Source organism: Pararge aegeria, chromosome 7 (assembly GCF_905163445.1).
Source record: "Pararge aegeria chromosome 7, ilParAegt1.1, whole genome shotgun sequence".
In the NCBI taxonomy this organism is placed as follows: domain Eukaryota; kingdom Metazoa; phylum Arthropoda; class Insecta; order Lepidoptera; family Nymphalidae; genus Pararge; species Pararge aegeria.
This window is the reverse complement of record NC_053186.1, coordinates 2,366,509-2,382,923: the sequence shown is the minus strand read 5'-3', so window position 1 is coordinate 2,382,923 and position 16,415 is coordinate 2,366,509. Positions and strand designations below refer to the sequence as shown.

Here is a 16,415-nt window from a genome sequence, read left to right as displayed (position 1 = left end):
TTACACAACAAATAATCAAAACGTCACAATAGCGATAATTTAACAAGTAATCTGTCACGACTGGTCAATGTAAACAGCGCGCAGATGCGCCATCTAATTGAATTATTTCTATTTTTACACCGTAACCATGAAAACCATGTATTTTGTGTCATTTTGCGTGTTACTCTTAACACTTTAACGATAATAACGATTTGAATCTATACAAATCAACAAAAATGCAGTGGCTGCGAGTCTGTGTCTGTATACAATGTCAAGATTACAGCTTTTCACTAAAAGCATACATATTATGAGAGCTATTATATGTTACGTATAGCAAACAAAAAAACCCATGATATTGCACCATACTGTCCCACTGCCATCTATCAGGCTGATCATACAATCTAACATGCAGCCTGCCAGCGTTCTTTCTTTAAGATACGTCAGGAATGACATCGACGAATCTCGGTTTGCAGGACGAAAGTTCGCAGTAGCGCACAACGGGTCGTGCATACACCACGGTATAGCCCCAAAAAAGGACGACCGACTAACAGGCGTTTACTACTAAAAGGGCTTCAACGGTCGCCGCCATCAGCGTAGCAAAGCGCAGGACCGAGTAGTGACGAAACCCAAACGCGGGCTCTAACGCCATGAAGCATCCCCGAGAAACCAACGCGGGTAAAGGCGCTGCACCGCGGGGCTCGACCCGACCGACCAATAAAGACCATGAACGAACATCATTTCTGCGCATGCGCAGGATTTGACTAAAGTAACGCATCGTGCAAATAGAGTCAATGGTTTTATTACACTCGTGAACCGAATTCCAATCCTATGTCATAAAGATAACGAGCTCAGGTTCCTTGAATTGTTTTCTACATTTAACGGACCATCTTATATTAATATGGGTTATAAACGAGTCATAAAAAGTACAAACACGACTATCTGTTACAGATTTTCTTCACTACATTTTATAGTGTAAACGAAAGTACACCATTTGTCTTAGAAAAGATAATCACAATCTCTATCATTAAAATAATGGATCCTACTTCAAAGTGCTATGTATTACTAATACCTAGTTTAAAGTTTACTTTTTATAAAATACTAGCGGTTTCCTGCATTTCACTTAATTCATTGCTAAGTCAACATCTCCTGAGGATGTTCCGGTGTCGCAAAGAGAAACGTGCGAAGAGGCCGAACCTCAGTTTGGTGTGGAGTACAAAGATAAAAGAAATTTTAATCACACCATATAGATTCTCCTGATTTTCACGGAGTGTAACAAATTATGCTTAATTTTCATAATACATATATCATGGAATTCCGCAAAGTAACGCCTGCGTCTACCCAAGGATTTATAATTTAATAAAACAAAATGTTGTCATCGTATTATTGTAATACACTCTACAAGAACCCGAATCTTCACTACTCTACGTTCTAAATAATGAATTAAATAGGCAACAAGATTATAATTTGTCACGCCATCGTGTCTGCTGTGTTGTTTAATCTATGATAACAGGCTAATATGTACTTTGTGTTCGTGAATTAAGGAATTTATTTACGTCATTAATTTTTGTTATTGTGATAACATATTAATTAGAGAATATTGTGTAAAATCATATTATTTTGTAAATTATAATAATGGGAATCAGCGGTAATAGCCGTTGGGTTAGGCTTTTCAAAGTTAGGTGCGGTTAAATATAAGCAAATAAAAATCGCTTGCTTTAACGATGAAGGAAAACACCGTTAGGAAACTTGCACGCCAGATAGTTCCAGTTCTTAGGAGAGACCCGCGCCGTTTAGAGGACCGTAATGAGTTTATAATAATCAGAGGAGTAAGTTTATTCTTTCTATTATTATAATACTATTCTAACCCTACCTCATCGGCATAGTAACATTTTTATAAACAGTTATATAAAAAAAGGATTATCTTGAATCCAAATACTAATAAACATAGAGCCAGTATCAACCGGTTTCATTATAATGCACACAACATTTCCAATGCTCGTATCGATTTTTTTTTCGGATAGGTATAATCAAAAATAAGGGTTATCTAAGGCTGAACATATCGCTAACTTATCTTTGAAGAAAGTTGGAGATTGGTGATAAAAAGTATTTCATCACGATTATTCGCAAAACGTGTTTATTATTTGATAAATGAGGAAAATGTAAATGATAAATTATCAAACTCACACTATATAATATAGTTAGAGTAAATGAAAATAATTGAAGAAGAATTTACTACACCTGCGAAAAGAATCAAAACATTCTGCATTTAGAAATTTTAAAGCAGTTGGTCAAATTAACCACCTATTCGGATATTGAGACCGCCACCGCACCGCGCGGCTTAAACTCGATATAGAGTGCTTCTTATAGCCCAAACTAATAATATAATTTGCTAAATTTCTATCAATAACAGTTCAATACATTGGAAATATTTTATTATTATTAACTGGGTCTCTGTCGTGCGACGAACCTTGTTGAGTTATAAAGAGAGATTTCTGTTCGTTTAGTAATATCTACACTTCATATCCGGTGAAGACGAGATTTCAAAACAATTACCTAAAATCAATAACGATAAAGCAATGACAAAAACATAAACCGGTTTAAACTAGAACATCGTTAATATGGAAACATATTATGCTTTATTATTATATCGATTAATAGTCATCATTATATTAAGCCTTTATACTTCCCACTACTGGGCCTAGACCTCCGCTCTCATAGGGGAGTGATCGAGAGAACAGGCCAATCTCACGCCGGTTCCAACGGTACACCTTTTTTTCCTGTAAATGTCTTCATGATACAAGCTATCTATATCTGTACCAAATTTCATCAAGATCGGTAACGGTTGAGCCAGACATCGATAGCAAACAAACAAACGGACACACTTCCACAATCTCACAGCGGAAGTTTCAACTTAGCTATTGTTAGGATTTAAATTTAAACTAGCGTTATAATTTTCACTTGTTCGTTATTTTTTTAATTTAATCTTATTCTTGAACGAGACGATTGGTTGTCATTCTCCGATTGGTTAACGCCGGTAGACGCATAACGGCGGGAACCAATCAAATTGATTGGATCCTACCTCGACGGCTGTGTGTTTTGGCGGGAGATTGGGTTTTTCTTCTTGGCGGGTTGGATCGTTCCCTGTAGGGTCAGGGAGTGAAATGCGAGGTTGAAAACAATAAGTTCATATTGTCATAGTTTATAAAGTAAATTAATAAAGTGATATTTATATGGTATGTTTATTTGCATCTTTTCGTGGCCTCAACGCTATCCTACTGCAATTCTAATACTATTAAACAAATTTCCTATCACAAATGACTTATAATCGAGAGATGTGTGGCCTAATGGCAGCACCAAAAAATAGTCAATTGCGCTGCGTAAGTAATAAAAAAAAAATCCTGTGCAATTTATTCACACACGGCAGAAGTGTAACTTCTGAAGAGTAGCCTACGAGAGATTGAGATGGATGTAGAGTATCAGAACTATTAGGATAAATGTAAGGTTTAGTATTTAGTTTCCATGGTAACTAGAATAGGTATAAAATGTATAATGTTTTCTATCTCACTCTATCCATACATTTAAGTGTTTGTATCTCAATGGACTTATTTTTTTCGTTTCACCGAGTTAGGAATCACAACGATTCTAAAGAAGTTTCACTTCAATTATGCTTAATTTCTATATTCCGCGAAAAGCAGGAGAATCTGTATGGTGTAATTTATAATTTCTTCAATCCTTATACTCCTCACTGCACATATATTCGGCAATGTACTTATGTGCAATTTACATAATATATTATGGAATTTCGCAGAATAAGCGCTGCTTCTATCTTCTGTATATAAGTTAGCAAACAGATGGGTGACCACCTTTCTAATCTTGTTTGGAGGAGAATTTCTTGTACGCCTGTATCAGCTTCTAATAATAACAACGAATAGTCATCGCAAAATTAAGTCGACATCGTAGTCTTAGTTGACTCGAATGCATAAGGTTAACGAAGGTGCAACAAGGTGACGGCCGATTGGCGCAGTGGGCAGCGACCCTGCTTTCTGAGTCCTAGGCCGTAGGTTTGATTCCCACAACTGGAAAATGTTTGTGTGATGAACACGATTGATTTTCAGTGTCTGGGTGTTTATCTGTATATTATAAGTATTTATGTGTATAATATTCATAAAAATATTCATCAGCTATCTTAATACCCATAACACACGCTACGCTTACTTTGGGGCTAGGTGGCTATGTGTGTATTGTCGAAGTATATTTATTTATATTTATTTAATGAAGAAAATTCCGACCATTTTTTATGAAGTGTTAGCGGTCTTGTAACCAAGAAAATTCCTACCATTCTTTATAAAGTGTTAGCGCACGCATTTAAAAATTTACTCTCATCATTTTTCCCTAACGCGCCAAAAGAAGTATAACTTCAAATATCTGTATTCATATATCTGTATATTATAAGTATTTATGTGTATAATATTCATAAAAATATTCATCAGCTATCTTAAATCTTAATACCCATAACACACGCTACGCTTACTTTGGGGCTAGATGGCTATGTGTGCATTGTCGTAGTATATTTATTTATTTTTATTTATTTATATTGGGTACCTACTGATAAAAATTAGATAATACTCAGCACCTGATAAATACACATGCAGCAATGTTATCAAAGTACCAGTTGATACCAGTTTAGTGTTTTTGACATTACTTGGTACGCAAACATAAACATTATTTCTTTTTCGTTTCAATAACAAAGTCAAAATCAATGTCAAATCTTTAATTTAAGCTTTATTAAAATTAAGTCTATAATAATAGTTACTTTTGTTACTTTTAATACATATTTATTGATGTATACGAAAACAAGCTAGGTGCGAGTTTGACTTAAACAAAGGGTTCTGTACAAACAAAGGCGGAATATGAAACCCTAGATGGTATGCATCACGTGATTTTGGGTCCGATGGTGTGGAGTGGGCTAAAAAGATTTAAATCTTGTTTCTTACAAACTCTCCTTTAATAAGATTTCCCATTGAATCCTAGAAAATCAGCGTGGTGGGTACATTAGTATCCGGAACATTAAGCCGAGTCAGAACCTTTTTATTGGCACGACACATCGTTGACTAAAGACTATTAATAATTAAGTATTAAATAATAAGCTAGCTACTCCGTATGCCTGTGTGTATTGTTTTGGTAAATAAACAAATAAATATACTACGACAATACACACATCGCCATCTAGCCCCAAAGTAAGTGTAGCTTGTGTTATGGGTGCTAAGGTGACTGATGAATATTTTTTTTATGAATAATATACATAAATACATATAAACACCCAGACACTGAAAAACATTCCGGTTCACCACTCAAACATTTTCCAGTTGCGGGAATCGAACCCACGGCCTTGGACTCAGAAAGCAGGGTCGCTGCCTACTGTGCCAATCGGCCGTCAAACATTCTATTCTATTCTATATTAATGTGTCCATCGCTAACCCAAAGCCCTCATCGGTGTCTACGCTGCATCGTATCGAAATTCTAAATCTCTTGTCCACAAGTCTTTGTCGGTAGAGTGGTAACTCACCAGACCAGACGAAATATATTAGAAATTTTAAATTCATAATTTGTACCCGTCTGGGTTCGAACGCGAATCCAACCATTTATAAGTCACAGCGCTCACCACTGCGCCAAAGAGGCAAACATTAGATGCGGTGTGAATGGAATCATATGATCTTTTATCTATACACGTTCTATGATAACGGAATACTCAAACAACGTATTGCACGTACCTACGGAAGTTAACTAACCGTGCGTAGGAATTTCATCTTTGAAAATAGATAAAAATGTGCAATTTTTAAATTCAACCGTCTTTTAATATTATTGTTATTATTTACTATTGACAGTAAGTAATGTGAAAGGTACAGCAACATTTAAATTACTTTACAAAAGGATTCGCAGCATTATAATGCAACTAGATTAATAGGCTAGATTTTGCTTTATTTTATTTAAACAATAAACTTACATCATTAAATTTTTAATTTAAGTCTCATAACATATTAAATCATTTATTTCTCTCCGTATTCATTCTCTTCTATTTTTTTCTCGAGCGGATGAAGAACATTATCTACACCCATGTACGCCCAAAAATAGAATATCATCATAGTAAATAAAAGCTGTATTTGACAGTTTGACAGTTCAAAAATAGGAGTGCTCCGATCGTCACCAAACTTTACAGGATTACTCGCTAGGACAATCCGGAGATTACCTGAAAGTTTTATTGAAATCGGTCCAGCCGTTTCGGAGCCTATACGGATCATACCCACCCACTTTCTGTTTTATATTTATAGATGTTATATTTTTATTTTATTTTTTGAAATTTGTAGTTTGATATTAATTTAGATTTAAAAATATATTTTTTGTATTAAATTGCAATTTTAATTTGATTTAAGTTATATTAACGTATTCTTTATTTGTTTATCTCAACAGTATTTTTTGTTTTAATCTTTGTCATTCGGCCATTTTTATTGTGTTCGGCCTGAATTAAAAGCATTTATTATTATTATAAATCGAACTGGTCTTAATTAAGCACGTAAGCACGTGTTTCACATTAATGTAGATTTTCAACTTTGTGTTGTGCTAAAAAGTACAACACGCACTTTACTGGTATATTACATAGATCGAAAAAAATATGAAATAATCATAACCAAAATCCCTATTTATATATGTTTTAATAAAAAATAAAAAAAACCCTATTTTACCCTTAAAGACGATAAAATACAGACGAAGATAAAAGGATTCCTTGTTTTACTTCGGAACCCTACTTACCCTATCACGAAGAGCCTTAAGTTTATTGAGGTGTTAAGAACACATTAAATGAGAGCAAGAAAGATAGTGAGAAAGAGATTAGATAGAGAATGGCAGACGTCATTAGTAGATTTAATTTTAAAATAATACAGAGGAAAGATTTCTTTATTATCGTATAGTCTGTCTATATATATATATATATAAAAGGCAAAGGTGAGTGAGTGACTGACTGACAGATCAATGAACATACGCGGATCGCGCTGAAGTTCTAAAGTTCTAAGAAAGGATTTCTGTAAATTCCAACCCTAAGAGGGTAAAAGGGGGGTATGAAAGTTTGTATAAAATCCTTTATTTATCAATTTATTTTAGGTTTTCGATTTAAAATAAAGAAATACTTGTTTAAAATTTCTACACCAAAGATAGGGGATAAAAATTTATATGAAAGTTTCTGACTTTCTAAGTAATTTTTTAAGTAACATCAATTGAACTTGGTATATCTATATAGGCAAAGGTGACTGACTGACTGATCTATCAACCCAGGAGTCTAATGTCTAGTAAGGCTATAACGATTTAGCCAAGATTTATCCAATAGACATTTTCATGCCTATTTTCCTATTGTTGCGAAGAAATTACTCATAATTTTTTTCGCAACAGTAAAAATAACCGCCCGTCTGTATCTCTATACGACGCCTCAGCGGTACCTAAATAAGAGCATGATCGTTTGCCTGACCCGTGTTCAGTACTTAATGGAGTAATGCAGGGTCTTGAGAAAGTATCTGTCATAGAGTGCGGTCCCTGCATGCCTGTCTGCTCGCCTGCCTTCCTAAATGTCCGTCTGTCTGCCCGCCTGCTCGCCTGCCTTCCTAAATGTCCGTCTGTCTACCCGCCTGCTCGCCTGCCTTCCTAAATGTCCGTCTGTCTGCCCGCCTGCCTGCAAGCCTATCTACCCGCCTGCCTACCCGCCTCTCTACCCGCCAGCCTGCCCGCCAATCTACCCACCTGCCTGCCAGCCTATCTACCTGCCTGCCTGCCCGCCTGTCTGCCCGCCTGTCTGCCCGCCTGTCTGCCCGCCTGACTGCCCGTCTGCCTGCCCTCCTGTCTGCCCACCTGCTTGACCCCTTGTCTGCCCGCCTGTCTACCCGCCAATCTATCCGCCTGCCTGCAAGCCTATCTACCCGCCTGCCTGCCCGCCTTTCCACCCGCCTGCCTGCCCGCCAATCTACTCGACTGCCTGCCCGCCTGCCTACCCTCCTCTCTACCCGCCTGCCTGCCCGCCAATCTACCCACCTTCCTGCCAGCCTATCTACCTGCCTGCCTACCTGCCTGCCTACCTGCCTGCCTGCCTGCCTGCCTACCCGCCTGCCTGCCCGCCTGCCTGCCCGCCAGTCTACCCGCCTGCCTGCCTTATATTTATCCAGAAGTAACATAGGCCATATTTGACTTCGATTAATCCGTACAAAAATTAAAATAAAGACTATAAAACACGCTTGAAAATTATAAAAAGTCGTATTGGCAAATTGAAAAAAGGAATAATCTTATGAAATTATTGTATTGTCATCGGTCCTCGATATATCTACAAAGTTTGAACGAAATCAGACCGTTTGCAAAAATCAATCAAAAAAAATCGTTGGTCAAAATCAAGTCCAATGGAGTAGGTTACAAACATACAGGTTAAGCTAATAAAAAGCGTGTAAAAAAAGAGTCAGTTTAATTTAAATACCTTGCCCTTTACGCCATGGTATTTAGTCGAAAAGTTTGGGAGATCATCACCATTGTCATCACCAACCCAGCCCAGTACAAGACACGGGTCTTCTCCCTCCCTGGGCCGTGATAGTCTAATGGGGGGTGGGGACTGGGGTAAACCTAACATACCTGAGAATTCTCCATAATGTTCTCAAAAGTGTGTGGAGTCCACCATTTCGCACTAGGCCAGCATGGTGGACTACGGCCTTAACCTAAGTGGGCGGGTAAAGGGTTGATGACCTACAGTCAATTCCTAATAGCCAGCTCATTGCCCAAGGGTAGGGGGAGGTAAAACCTGGAGAGTTTGTTTTAAAAATCCGAATTTTGTTAATAGAATAAATTAAACCCGTGTAAAAGAGAATAAAGAGAGAGAGAAAGATATGTCGAAGTTTCATTCTTTTTTGTCTCACAAAGAGCAGAACAACACTGAACACAAACCATTCTACATGATAAAGGGAGATACAAAGAGATAGAGACTAATAAAATGACAATTCTCACAGATAACAACTCAAACGCCAAACATGATCTTTAATTGCATCTTAAAGGCAAAGGCCAGGGGATATACTTCTAGAGTATTGTATCAATTAATGATCACAATAAAATCGACATAATGCAAACTTTTACCGTACGATAGTTTTAAAACTATTTGGTAACTAATCACTTATTTACACTACCGAATACTGATAATATGTATTTATGACACTAACTAAATTACAACCCAATATTCGCACTAAATTTCACTTAGGTCACTAACGCACTCGCGATAGTAGAAGTCAAACGTCTAACTTGTCTTATACTTCTCGATGTACTGGGTTTCTATACGAAAAGTTTATAATTTGTCACATACATTATCTTCGCGCCTGTATCAATAAAGAATAAATTGTTGTGTGCATAATATAGTATGATATGATGCCTAATTTCGTTTTGTCTCTCAGGGGATACTATAAAAAGGATTATTATTTTATTAATTAGTAGAATAACTTTGTTGAAAAGGATGTTTTTGGCGCTGGTTTATTACAATAAATAATAAATATATATAAATTCAAATTTCAATTACTCTTCTATGGTTTTACTAAGTTGATCTAAGTTGATCTATCAATATGAACACAGCATTTGGCCGAGATTGTTTGCCCGTTCAATATAACTGCTGTCCCATTGTCACAAAATCAGAGGGGATCCCTCTGATTTTGTGACAATGGGACCACCTCGAGAATATGTACATCCATTCAAACTCTAAAATATATTTAAAAATCGGTCTACAATTTACTTACATACAAATATCTCTATATTGGTATCTAAGTGCAGTGTGGTGACGGCAGATCAGAATACAGCTGTTAACACCCCTTCCCGCAGGTATCTTACGAGGTGACTAATGGTATATAATAGAGAACGGGCATCCTCTGTGCTACTTCTACCATCTACTGAGATCACAAACCCTTCCGTTGGGATAGGCCTTAGTCCAGCAGTGGACGGTTGTAGGATATTGATGATGTTTTGTATTTGAATTTTGAAGTCGGTTAGTTAAGAGTTCAACACCCTAAAGCGTCATATCTACGCAGTTTCATAATCTTTGACAAATCGATGCTCACGTTTTATAAGTACATGTGTATCAACAACTCAGTTTACTGAAGCAGTTAGCCGATTCTAGTTTAACTAAGTCATTTTAAATGACGTTTACGATTAATACACGTTTTAAAGACCGATTAATAAATCTATAGATACAACATTCATGAGTAGTACTTATTTTTTTTTTAATATAACTTCTCGCTTATCTGAGCATGGATGCTGAAACTCGGTCCATCATCTTTGGTCCAGCATGGATGGTGGACCTAGATTATATCTATACTTCTATACTACTGTTATAAAGTGGAAAGCTTTTTTTTTCGCTTGATTGTTTGTTTGTACCGAATAGGCTCCGAAACTGCTGTTGCAAGAATGTGACCCTAGGTAGTAAAGATTTGCATATAACATAAATTATTTGGTATACGCGGAGAGAAATATTGATGTTACATATAAATTATCTACTACACAATCAAAGTACTTATAATTAACACAGGCGAAGTCGCGTACAACAGCTAGTTATATTATAATTTATTTGCATTAGGTCTTTACGTTGTGAAGGTAAAAGGTAAAATTGTTACCCAGAATGATTAATTTGCAAAACATTTGTTAATAGTAAATAAATATTTTATTAGAGACCATTTTTAAACATCAAAAACATATGATTTGTTACTATTTAAAAATGATTCGTTATTATTTAATAAATTTGGTGTTTATTTATTAAATATTAACAAATCCTCTGTCGATATTTGTTAACAAATCATATAATTTTTGTCAAAAACCTTGGCATACACATTGACTGCTCTCTAACTGAAGAAAACTGAACTCTAACTGAACTCTCTCTCTGCTCTCTCGTGAAGGTACTGTATACACGCATTAAAAATTCAAAATTCAAAATTCAAAATTCATTTATTTCAAGTAGGCCTAATATAAGCACTTTTGAAACGTCAAGTCTGTCGGTTTGTAGTGATTCTACCACCGGTTCGGAAGGCAGATTCTACCGAGAAGAAGCCGGCAAGAAACTCACAGAAAGGTTTATTAAAGCACTGCCTATCCTTAGAATTTTATGACTCGAGTTAAAGAAGGATTTTGTCAGTAAGTGAGTGGGTGTCCGTTTTTCAAGGTACGTGTGCAACATAAATACCAAGTTTACGTTTCATCCGTACTTAGGAAAACGCGTTGGTTGGGGTGTGTACTATATATAAGCACTAAACTACTTTTTGCCGCAAAATTGTACCTTCCATGTTATGCATTTTTTTGTTTATTTTATTTTTGATTTCTATGTTGTGCACTATAAACGAGTATTCATTCAAATTTGACTCGGGTTAATAAGGATTTTTCCAATGGTTGCAAGAAAGCAAATCTTAATACTCAAGGTACATCAGTGAGACCTCTATCCCAGCTTCAGTGCGATTCACGATTCGATGTCCGATATGTGCCGAAAGGTTTATTACATATTTGTGATTGTATAGGAAGAAATTTTCAGTACTAACCCTGGCTTAGGAGAGCACGTTTATTGATCCCTGGTATTTTTTATTTTTTTATTCAACTACAAGTTAGTCCTTGACTGCAATCTCACCTGGTGGTAAGTGATGATGCAGTCTAAGATGGTAGCGGGCTAACAAATTCAAATTCAAAATGTCTTTATTCATGTAGGCCTATCACAGGCACTTATGAAGCGTTCATACATATTTGTTTACATAATTGTAACGGGATGGTGATAACTTCGTTCGCCAACTTAAATCTAAAGCTACGAGGGTTCCAAACGCGCCCTGGTGTAAGAAGAGCCCACAACAAACTTAGCCGGGTAAAACCTATTAAGGAGTATGGTAATCATACCCATAATCAGTTTCTACGCGACATCGCAACACTAAATCGCTTAGCGGCACATCTCTGTCGGTAGGGTGGTAACTAGCCAAGGTCGAAGCCTCCCACCAGACCAGACCAGAGAAAATTCAGAAATTATTCATACCCAAATTGTCACTACCGGGAATCTAACCCGGGACCTTCTACGTAAATTCACAGCGCTCACCGTTGCGCCAGGGAGGTCACTGGTATTATCACTAACAAATAATAATATTATAAAACCTGCAATGGGAGTAGACTGTAAGGTCTAAATCCATATGAAAGAGATCTGTGCCCAGCAGTAGGAGATAAGGGAGATCTCACTCAAAGAAAATGAAATTATCATGTCAAATTACTCACCCATAATTTTCTTAGGCGGCACTTTTCTTTGTTCTCTCTCGTCCCCCTCTTCCCTGCGCATCATCTTCCCATCCCCTTGCCACTTCCGTTTCCTCCCCTCCCTTTCCTCCAGATACATCCCAATGTCCTCCGAACTCCCCACCAGGGTCAATCTCACTGAGGACTCCCAAGCGAGGTCATCCTTGCGGCATTCGAGCATAATATTGTCTTTGGCCTCCTCGAAAAATTCCATCACAACTTTGCCATTATAACGAACATCACAACACTAAAGTTAAAGTCACAGAATGATAATGAATGAATGAATGATATAATCTCCAAACTGAATGTGTCAAGTTAAAATAGAACGAAGAATGAATTGTATAACTTCTTTATTCCCGTGGTCTCTCGTTGTCTGTGGCTTTGGAGTAGTTCATTCTCTATTTTTAAGAGCATATTGGTGTTCGAGCGACAGGTGCGGTGCTGTTTGTGCGGGAAGGTGCCACGGTACTTGGTGAAACGGTTGCCGATCATATACGTTCGTTGGCTGCTTGGGTAGGTCTCCATGTGGTCTGTCGAGGGTTGGGAGCTAGAGGTACGTCGTACTGATGCCTTCCTAGTGATGGGCGGCGGTGGTACTACGGACCCTGTAAAGATAAGAGAAGGTTGTTTTAATGTGCCGAGCGCTGCTAAATTTGAATGAAAAATACAGAATGAACGAACGAAAGACAGAACTCATACTGGGTAATAATCTATGCAGTTATTTTAAACGAAGAGAAGATATGTTATTCTAAACATATTTTTTGTCTCAATGGTTGTACGCTTTACACGATTCAGTAAAATTTTCTAGATAGGAAAAAATGAAAAAGTTACCTCAAACGAAAATTTTTTTTTGGTAAGTAATTTAAATTAAACCATATAAATATTATAAATGCAAAAGTGTGTTTTTTTTTTTGCTGTTTTTACTTATTTTATGCTGCTTTATGCTAACTGAACAACAAATCGATCGGTTTTTGGACAGAGTCAGAAAGGACGGAGTGAAAGGCTACTTTTTAACCCCGGAAAAATAAAGGTTCCCATGCGATTACGCATACATTATATATACTCTGTCCAAAAACAAGTCGATTGGTTGTTTAGTTAGAGCGCAGTACAAACAGCAATAAAACACACTTTTCGATTATATTCCACTTTTATATTTTATCTATATATATATTATTACTAATTATTTTAATTGTTTATAAGAATAGCTTAATGAACATATAATGGAGGTGATTTATCATGATTGCACGACTTCCTGAATGCATTAAGTACTATTGGGAAAAAAAAGTTGTCCATGGACAATTAAATTGAATAACATTCAAGTCATTGAATTATATATACAAGGCTAGTTATAAAGGGGATGGAAAGCCGATGGGATATTGCACAAGGTGTCCTTAGTAATTAAAAAATCTTGTTCCATAACATTGACCGGAGATCAATATTTCTGGTGAAAAAAAAATGTTCCTATAGTATAAATCCGTTACGTTTAAGAACCTACGTTAATTAAGCAAATTATTATTAAAAAACCGGCCAAGTGAGAGCCGGACGAGCGCCCGAAGGATCCCTATCCTATCCGAAGGAGCCTATCTATGAAAACGGTAAAAAAACTTTGACCGTAGACTTTGATTGGAGCCTACAGTCTAAAATATAAAAATAATTTTAATTTCATTATTTATTTCTAAAGTGAATATATAACTAAATATTCTGTGAATATTTAAGGTTCTACCTGTGCAAAAAAATAAAGTTTGGGAGCTATCGTAAATATTTATTTTGTTATAGCGGCCACAGAAATACATCATCTGTCAAAATTCCAACTGTCTAACTTTCACGGTTCATGATTTACAACAGTTATAAATAAATATTACAATTGGTACAGACAGACAGACAGACGGAGGGACAGCGAAGTCTAAGTAAGAGGGTGGCGTTTTATCCTTTGGGTAAGAAACCCTAAAAACCAAGTTCTTAGCTATTTCGTTCTATTTGCCAAAATTATAGAACTTTCCATAACATAGATAGTGTGAATGCTTTTTTTGTAATCCGTATTGTGTTCGAAACACTATTTGAGAAACTTCATTGAAATATTAAAAAGTTAATTCACCATTTAAAATATAATTTTTATTAATACATAACTATAACCTAAAATAAACTATTTAAAAACTAAATAAAATCTAAAACGTCCTCGAAACCACCGCAGCGAGGCACAGTTCCTAAGATGCTGGCAGCATTGCCCCTCTGGATGGCCAAACTAATTCGTTGGCCAAGGTAACTGCCCGCTCTAGGATCACCGGTAGACTCGATAACCCTTTTCGATAATTCTTTGAAAAGGGCTCTTGCCTCCGGACCCCACGGTCCCAAAGTCTCTACTCCAAAAGGCACAAAAATGAAGCTGCTATCCAGGTTTTCATATTTACGCCTCTTGGCCTGCTCGGCACTGGAAGCAGCCGCACCTACCATTGACGAAGTGGCCTGGATGTGTGATGCAGCTAGGGTATCAACACAAGTTGCATCCCACAGAAGTGACCTTCCAAGCCTCCAAGGTATGAGCGTCATACCATCAGGTCTCTTGCCATCGCTCCGCGCCAAACCAATAGGTTCTAATACAACCATTTAAAATAGGTATGATTTATTTTTATTTAAATTTTAATTACTATGTACTATAATTTCCTTAAAACACAATAGAAGATTTTTAAACGAAACGGAAATTTCACCATTTGGGGTTTTACCAAAATGCGGTGAGTTCCAGAGTTTAGCATACTTCTTATTTCGAGCTATCTATCTATTTACATATTTTTTTTATATATATATATATAGTAACGAGATTACTATTTATCTAAAAATTTTATATAAAAATATAGTTACAAGCTGTATACTTTTGCTTAAACCTTTGCCTAAAACACTGCTGTGCGCTTTGCTTTAAAAATTTTGATACTTTTTCTTGTTAAATACGTTACTGCACATGTGCTTTCCGCAACAAAAAACCACCTCACCTCTTTCAAAATAGTCTTTAGTCCAAGAAAAAAACAAACGAAACACTCCACAAAGTCCTATATAAACTAAATTCAGCAAACGTCAGCCATTTTGGCGAAAATCCACTTCAAAATCGCCATAATCCATCCGTCGCCGTCGCGCAAAAACATCGTCAGTCTACCATTATGGCGAATCGTCGAAATCGGCGAAATCGGCTACGATTGTTCTACCGCGCATAAACTTCGCGATCGCAGTGTTCTGCGCTCCGGCCTTCTATTGCTAAATTGGTGGCCAAGACGGTCAAATGAATAAACAGGGAACATTGTCGTTAATTCGCCGACCAATAGCGCGCCTGGACGTGTGGAATTGGACCATTTGGACGGCAGGGTCACTCAATTGCTGGGTCAAGACGCTGGACTTATGCCGGTGCCACAAGGTTCAGTATACGTGTTTCTTGTGGGAACGTTATTGCGAATTCCTATGAGTTAGCGAATCACGAGGCTAGACAGGTACAGTTAACTGTATCGAAATTCGAATCTTCCTATAGTCAAACCTATACATCTATCTGTACTATAAACGCCATTCATCATTATCATCGTCATCACTTCAGCCGATAGAAGTCCACAGCTGGACATAGGTCTTTTGTAGGGAGTCCCAAAATCCACGGTCCTGGGCCGCTTGTTTCCAGCGGTTCATTTTCTGCCGTCATTAGAAATAAGCAAATTGTAAAAATCGCACCAATTCCAGAGCTACGATGCCACAGACAAACACACAAACACACGGAGAGACACGTCAAACTTATAACACCCCGTCGTCTTTGCGTCGAGGGTTACAAATCAAAGATCATAAATAAAATTGCAAAATGAATCCAAAAATTGCCGCGCAAATAAACAGTACTTAGCAGCAGTTAAGTGCCTACTTATGTATAAAAAAAAACGCAATTTAACTATGGCAGCCATCTTGGATCTGAAATTTGTCATAGTGTATATTACTATTCTACTATCTTGGACCGATTTTCACCAAACATAATTAATTACACTCTTGACTAATTCATCAATCTAAAAAACAAAATCAAAGTTGGTTACTCCGTTCGGGAAATATGATGCCACAGACAGACACTTCAAGACGTCTCAAGCACCTCATATCGAAGGTATGTGGTG

At 36.9% G+C, this 16,415-nt stretch overlaps 2 protein-coding genes across 6 annotated transcripts in view; both read right to left on the bottom strand.

Moving 5' to 3' along the window:
* LOC120624915 (transcription factor CP2-like protein 1) overlaps positions 1-12,526 on the bottom strand; it is a 55,251-nt gene extending 42,725 nt beyond the window's left edge. For 2 of the 5 annotated variants that reach the window (XM_039891713.1, XM_039891717.1), the window contains exon 1: positions 9,133-9,293. Coding sequence is in view for 2 of the 5 variants with exons in the window: in XM_039891711.1 (XP_039747645.1) it covers positions 12,274-12,505 (232 nt within the window). In the remaining 3 variants the exon portion in view is untranslated. Of the gene's footprint in view, positions 1-9,132; positions 9,294-12,273 lie in introns of those variants that run through there. The other 3 variants (XM_039891711.1, XM_039891716.1, XM_039891714.1) reach the window with 3 other exon arrangements.
* Positions 12,527-12,572: 46 nt separating this feature from the next.
* On the bottom strand, positions 12,573-15,512 carry LOC120624917. The gene is made up of 2 exons (XM_039891719.1): positions 15,276-15,512; positions 12,573-12,896 (listed from the first exon to the last, which is right to left on the bottom strand). Exon 2 carries the CDS (start codon positions 12,814-12,816, stop codon positions 12,607-12,609), a length of 210 nt encoding a protein of 69 aa, XP_039747653.1. The 5' UTR covers positions 12,817-12,896; positions 15,276-15,512; the 3' UTR covers positions 12,573-12,606.
* Positions 15,513-16,415: the final 903 nt, after the last annotated feature.

Coding starts and splice junctions, on each gene's coding strand:
- LOC120624917 (XM_039891719.1), bottom strand. CDS start 12,816: ATGGAGACCTACCCAAGCAGCCAACGAACGTATATGATCGGCAACCGT.